We start from the raw sequence: 6,259 nt of genomic DNA on the forward strand, positions 1-6,259 counted from the left end.
GAATGAGCAGGTAAGGCATCACTGCCAACGACCAGAAGCTATTCCCACAAACACGTACTACTGATTTTTACCGTTTATCCAGACAGATGCCCTACAACCCCACTGTCAGTCCACCTGTTCCAAAGATTATCACCAACAACATTAACAACCGAGGCTTTGTTGAACAAGCACCTTTAGTCACCATTTATTAAGTGAGCTGACACTTTTCTCCAAACCAACTTAAAATGTAAGCTACTTACAGCAATTTACCTGCATCCACAGAACAATAATTTTTAGTTGTATGCATTCAGAGTTAAGTACCTTCATCAAGGGTACTAACAGCAGAAATTGGGTCATTCAAGTCCAAAGCAACAGCTCTTACCACTATACTTCTGACAAACAGGTGCACCTTCATTGCTTTCACTCCTTATTTGTAGAATCCACATGTACGCAGAAGTGTGTCCAGCTGAAGCCGGGGATCCCATCTCTGGAACAGGCCCCTTCCCAGGAGCTTCCAAGCTGGGAGTCTAACCGCTCGTATACCCAGCGATGAAGCTCTTCCCCTGCCACGTGACCATCGCTGTGCTCATGAAATCTGGAATACATCGAACCCTGGTGAAAAACATCTCTTGCCAAAGCTTTCACAACCTGCCTGCTGTTACATCTCATTATCTTGCACTCCCTGCCTCCTCTGGGAAGAGAAAGCAGGTGACAGACAAACAGCTCACTAACCCCTGTGACTGAGAACAAACGCGTTTCTTATTTGCAAACCCATTTTAAAAAAAAGAGAAGAGGCAAGGCAACTTACAGTCTCCCCAAGAACTTCTGGCCTTGGACACAGAACCACAATCCAAGCTCATCTCTTTCTGAAGGGGCCTCAACATAGCTGAGAAAGTGCCTGTTCACGTGGAGCCGGAGTAATTATTGGTTCTCAGTGTTTTCGTGTGATTTGACATCTCTCATAATGGTACCCAAAATATATTCAGTTTTTTTTTAACTGAGAGGTTACTTGCTATAAAGACCAGCATGAAATGCTACACATATCTAGTATAGTGAGAAATCCTTATCATTTAGTCTATAGTTCAGTCATTAGTTTTAGACTTTTTTTTTAATACTAACTAGACCCCGGGAGTGCGGTGGCGCAGTGGGTTGGACTGGGTCCTGTTCTCCGAAGGGTCTGGGGTCCGAGTCCCGCTTGGGGTGCCTTGCAATGGACTGGCATTCTGTCCTGGGTGTGTCCCCTCCCCTCCAGCCTTTTGCCTTGTGTTGCTGGGTTAGGCTCTGGCTCCCTGCAACCCCATATAGGACAAGCGGTTTCAGATGGTGTGTGTGTGTGTAGCTGAACCCTATTTCTCACAAAAAAAGTACTTTTCATGAGCACAGAGCTTTAACTTCTGTCAGAGAACATAACAATAAGAAATAAATCACCATGTCAATATGTTGAGAGCTGTTACAATGTGGACCAACAAGAAGAGGCAGTTTTAGAGGCAGGACACAGGTGTGTACAATACACCTGGAGTGGACCCTGTCACTTTAACCTCTCACTATGGTAACTGTTCCTGCTTGCCTTTTGTCAGTGTAGCTTTACCACGTTACAGTCATATTCACATAGAACTGAGGCACTCCCTTGTTGGCACCTAAGAGGATCTCTTCTCGCACTCTGATTAAGTCAGATTGTTTTAACCTGCCTCCTTGCAGACCTGGGCAAGTAAGAACAGCATCATGTCAAAAAGGAAAACATGCAATTGAATTACAAAGGGCTCATCTGCAGTAGGACTCTGTTCATCCCTCAGTGACACAGCTTCTCACTCTCTCTCTCTCTCTGTGTGTGTGTGTGTGTGTGTGTGAGAGAGAGAGAGAGAGACAGACAGACAGACAGACCTTCCAGCTCAAATGGAATGCACTTAGCAGGCAACGCTGACAGCAGCGTTTCTCCCAAACACCCAAGTATTGTGATAACGTCATGGTTTGGGTACGTCCTGAACGCTCCCTTGGACCAAAACAGTGTGCTTACTGGCAACGATGACAATCTAATGCAATAAGAGAATAGCAGGACATGTTTTATGGTCATAGTAATGTAACATCAGCCCATCCTTCAGCCTGATTGTTCAGACATTGATATAATAACCCTGAAGTTTCACTGAGAAAGAGAGCACACAAGCAGAACTATAATTTGCTGATGCAATTTGTTGACAGGATGCTGTCTGTACATAAATGACAGCATTACCCAATGGTCCAAGAATGATAAACGGAAGTAATCAGTGCAGTTTAGTCGCAAGAGTTGGTTACGCACTGGACAAACTAAACAGCTAAAAATATAGAGCCCAAAGAAGGAAACGTGAACCCAATGACCTATAACACACAGGCTTTTCCATGTTACCCATATGTCAGTTTGTATCTTTCATTATTGATATCCTTCATACACCTCACTCGCCTCCACGAATTGCTTGTCCTGGTCAGACTCGTGGCACTCCGGAGTGTATTCTTTAACCACTATGCACCGTACGATAGAGCATGTACACTTAGTCAGTCCATGACAGCCCTCATTTAAAAAAGCTCAGCCATCAGAGTGATGTGGTTTTGATGAGCCTGACTAGTCAAATCCAGATCAAGTCCCTGAATTTAAAAAACAAATGCCAGTACTTCCTTTGGAGAATGCGTTTAATGCTTCTCTGTCTTGACTCCCATGTGGTGGGATGAGCTCCCTCTGACCCTCAGAATTGCTGAATCTCTTAACATTCAGGAACAATTTCAAAACATTACAAAACATTACACACACTGGCATAACCCAACGTTTCACACAAATTACTTCAGAATCTCACAGCATCTCTGACCAACTGCCAAATCTCAGTGTTCATTTTTGTCTTTTTTTTTTTTTTTTTTTTTAGATGGAGAGGCACCACAAGTGCATGAGCAACATGCATGGCCAGCAAGAGTACCTCCCACAGCAGGGCCCGCATCTCTTGAGCCAATGGAAAAACTACTGCTGTGAACGATGGGGCAGAGAGGCAGCTGTTCAGGACGGGTGAGCAAACATGGGAGGCAAGACCGCTCCTGTTCGAGATGCATGGTCACGCATGAACCTCAGATAGGCAGGGGATGGGGCAGAGGTAGTGATTAAACGCCTGCCATTCTGGCTCAGCTGGCTCCAGTCAACTCTATTTCACAGCAGGGACCTCATATGCTCAGATGGGAGTGGAGGAGGTGCATGAGAGCACTGTCAGCAGCTGGGGCTTTTCCCTCGGGCCTGGAGCAAACAGTCGTACTGGTGTTCTTCCCTGCAGCCACACGTGGAAAAAGAGCATGTGTGACGGGTTGAGTTGGACACCCAACTCCCACTACGTACTGAACAGGACCTGCTTGCTGACTGCAGAAACAGGAGAGCAGTTGCACTCTGCCTGTTCCTCAACCACACACACACACACACACACACACACACACACACAGTTTACCATCTTTGTAGGGATTTTACAGTGACTTTCGTCAGCAATAAATGTGTTCATATGTTCTTGAGTTTCAGGCAGGTTGTCATATGAGCCGTAACAAAACACTACGGCACCTTTATCTTTTTCAAAAAAGCATTTTGTTTTGCGGGGGTGTCCCTACCTACCATGTCTATGCTGTCTTTCAATAAACATTTTGAAAACACTTTTACATTAAGACAATAACTCGCATATAGAAATTCCTTCTTCAGCCGTTCTTTTTGCGATTTTATACTTTTATTAACATTATTTGTTGTTTTTACCCTGTCTAGGCTGTGCAGCCCCAAGTCTCTCATTCCTGAGAAGTCCTGACTGAGACGAACACACAAGTAGAGCCCGGAGCAAAGCAGAATCCACCCACCCCGGTGGAGGCAAGGAGTGAAGGCTGTGACCTGCGGCTAAACGCAAGCAGAAAGCCGCAGCGCAGGCACAAAGGATTAAAGCTGTAACCCGGGGCTGAAGACAGCTAACCAACCCCCAACAAGAGCCCAGAGATGAAAGCCATGACCATAGGTTTATGTTGTTAATAACCCCCCTTATTACGACGGGAGTATTTTCACCAAGTGCTTAGACACAGCCACATACACAGAGCTAGTGTGTGGAAAACGAGTCACATAAAGAACAGAGTGATAGAAATGCCAGACCTGTGAGCCATTTATGAAATTGACTGAAAGAAACTAACTGCACTTAAGCATCACACATCTGCATCTAAGAGTCTCTTTCTGCTAATGTAATGAACACAGACAAAATGCCCATGTACCGTGCCTTCAGCTCATCCCCGGGTCCCACATGGCCCTCAGCGATGATGTCATCTTCACCCACAGCCACGATAAGAGCAGCAGCTGGCAGGTACTGCAGCCCATTAGGGTTGGAGATCAGTAATGGTAACGTGAACACCGAGTCAAGCGAAAGGCTCAGGCTGCGAGTAAAAACCCGCCGGACTCATTCAGCTCTGCCTCTGGGCTGCGGTCTCACCATCCGCTAGAGCTCAGCATCTGCTCTACACATGAAACACGAAGTGATCGAAATTCTCGCCCGCCAGTAGTTCACGAGGAAACAATAAGTCGGTTGATTTTTAAATCTATGACTGATCTGAATACCAAAATTCACTCATCAACAGGACCCCCTCCACACACACTTGTGAGACCTCACCTCACCCCGATCCAGTTTTCCCCTGGAAGCACCTTCTCATTTAATAAATTGCAGCATTGCCATTTTCCTTTGGTAAACAATGATTTTATGTTAGTATTAAATATAAATCAGGTTATAAACCTCTTGTGATTAATAGGGTGTTGTTGAGTATTCTGCTGACAAATCATAGCGTCATTCTATTGTTACGTTAATGTGGGAGGCACGGGGGCACAGCGAGCGGCGCTGCTGTCTCTCAGCGCCTGGGTGGTGCAAGAGAACATGGGTTCGATCCCTGCTCAGTCTGTGTGAAGTTTGCATGTTCTCCCCGTGTCTGAGTGGGTTTCCTCTGGGTGCTCTGGTTTCCTGCCACAGTCCAAAGACACGCCGTTCTGGTTCCCCCAGAGAGTGTGTCTGTGTTCCGCTGACGTATGGATGAGTGACCCCTTGTAAGTAGTGCATCTAACAGTGTAAGTTACCCTGGTGAATGAGGAGTGTGGGCTAGTTACACTATGTAGCATCAACTGTAAGTCGCTTTGGAGAAAAGCGTCTCCGAAGTGAATAAATGTAGACGTAATGCCCTCGAACACTTTGCGGAGTGTCGTTTCCAACGCGAGCTGGAGCGAACAAGAGCCGTATTTGCGCACTCCGATGGGTCGCGTCGCGTTTGGTCGCACCGAAACCTGCTCTTTGCCGCTCTCACCACTGCGCCCCCTGCTGGTCTCGGCACACATGAAGGTTTAAGTGAAGAGAAGCAGCCCGAGAGGCGGCGGCCCTGCAGGCTGCAGCGGACGGCTGGTCACAAGAGTAAAGCAGCGCAAGAAGAGAGCGTCTTGTTGACAGAATGGAAACCGGACAATGAAGAGAGAGCGGTGTGTCCGCTCGACCGGGACCGGGACCGGGACCCTCCCCCCGGCGCTCCGTCAATTGGCCTCGCTCTCAGTGAGTGAGCGGCGCGCGCGCGCACGCCGCCCGCCAACGGACCCTCTCGCGCACCTGAGCCTGAGGTCGCGGGCACTTGACTCGCCTCGCGCAAGGCATCCCGCCCTGGCTTATTTATGATCCTTCCTGTCCCCCTTTGTGCTCGTGGCCCCGGCGAACACTCGGTGGGTACGACCCCCACGAGCCCTTACAATCCACACAAAACCAGCTATTATTAAACTTAAAGAAATGAGTCTGGTACATAAACGCCCGAGGACCACGACGACGTATAAATTATTTTACACGTGACGAGGCACCGCGTTCTCTTCGTTCCACAGACTGAACGGAACAAAACAAAAGACACGACGAGCGAGTGAAGAACAGTCCGCGCTGCTGCTAAAAAATCATAAAATGACGCCTGTTAATGTTCGGGACTGACCGGAGGCTCGTTGTTCGTTACAAATAACACGTTTTAAGCACCGGACGAATCGCCTCAGACCTCCTCGGCTCGGCTCGGTCGGGCCGGCGGAATAAAACTCAGCAATTAGCAGAAGTTCCAATTACGAGCTCCCGCGCGCGCGACACAACACACCGCCCTCCGCAGAGATTCGGATTCATTGCGTCAGAGCAGCAGAAGCGAGAACAATGACAGCGTGACCGGGCACCAGACCGCTTACCTTCTCCGCAGTTCTCCATGTGGTTTTTAATCATTTCACCGTGACCGCTATTCTACCGCAGCGGTGACAATG

At 47.8% G+C, this 6,259-nt stretch overlaps 1 protein-coding gene across 1 annotated transcript in view; it reads right to left on the reverse strand.

Moving 5' to 3' along the window:
• The window catches only part of afap1 (actin filament associated protein 1), a 56,660-nt gene extending 50,401 nt beyond the window's left edge, over window positions 1-6,259 (reverse strand). The window contains exon 1 of the mRNA XM_018730336.2: window positions 6,188-6,259. Coding sequence (XP_018585852.2) covers window positions 6,188-6,221 — 34 coding nt within the window. The 5' untranslated portion in view covers window positions 6,222-6,259. The remainder of the gene's footprint in view (window positions 1-6,187) is intronic.

The sequence above is a fragment of the Scleropages formosus genome, chromosome 1 (assembly GCF_900964775.1).
Source record: "Scleropages formosus chromosome 1, fSclFor1.1, whole genome shotgun sequence".
Taxonomy (NCBI): domain Eukaryota; kingdom Metazoa; phylum Chordata; class Actinopteri; order Osteoglossiformes; family Osteoglossidae; genus Scleropages; species Scleropages formosus.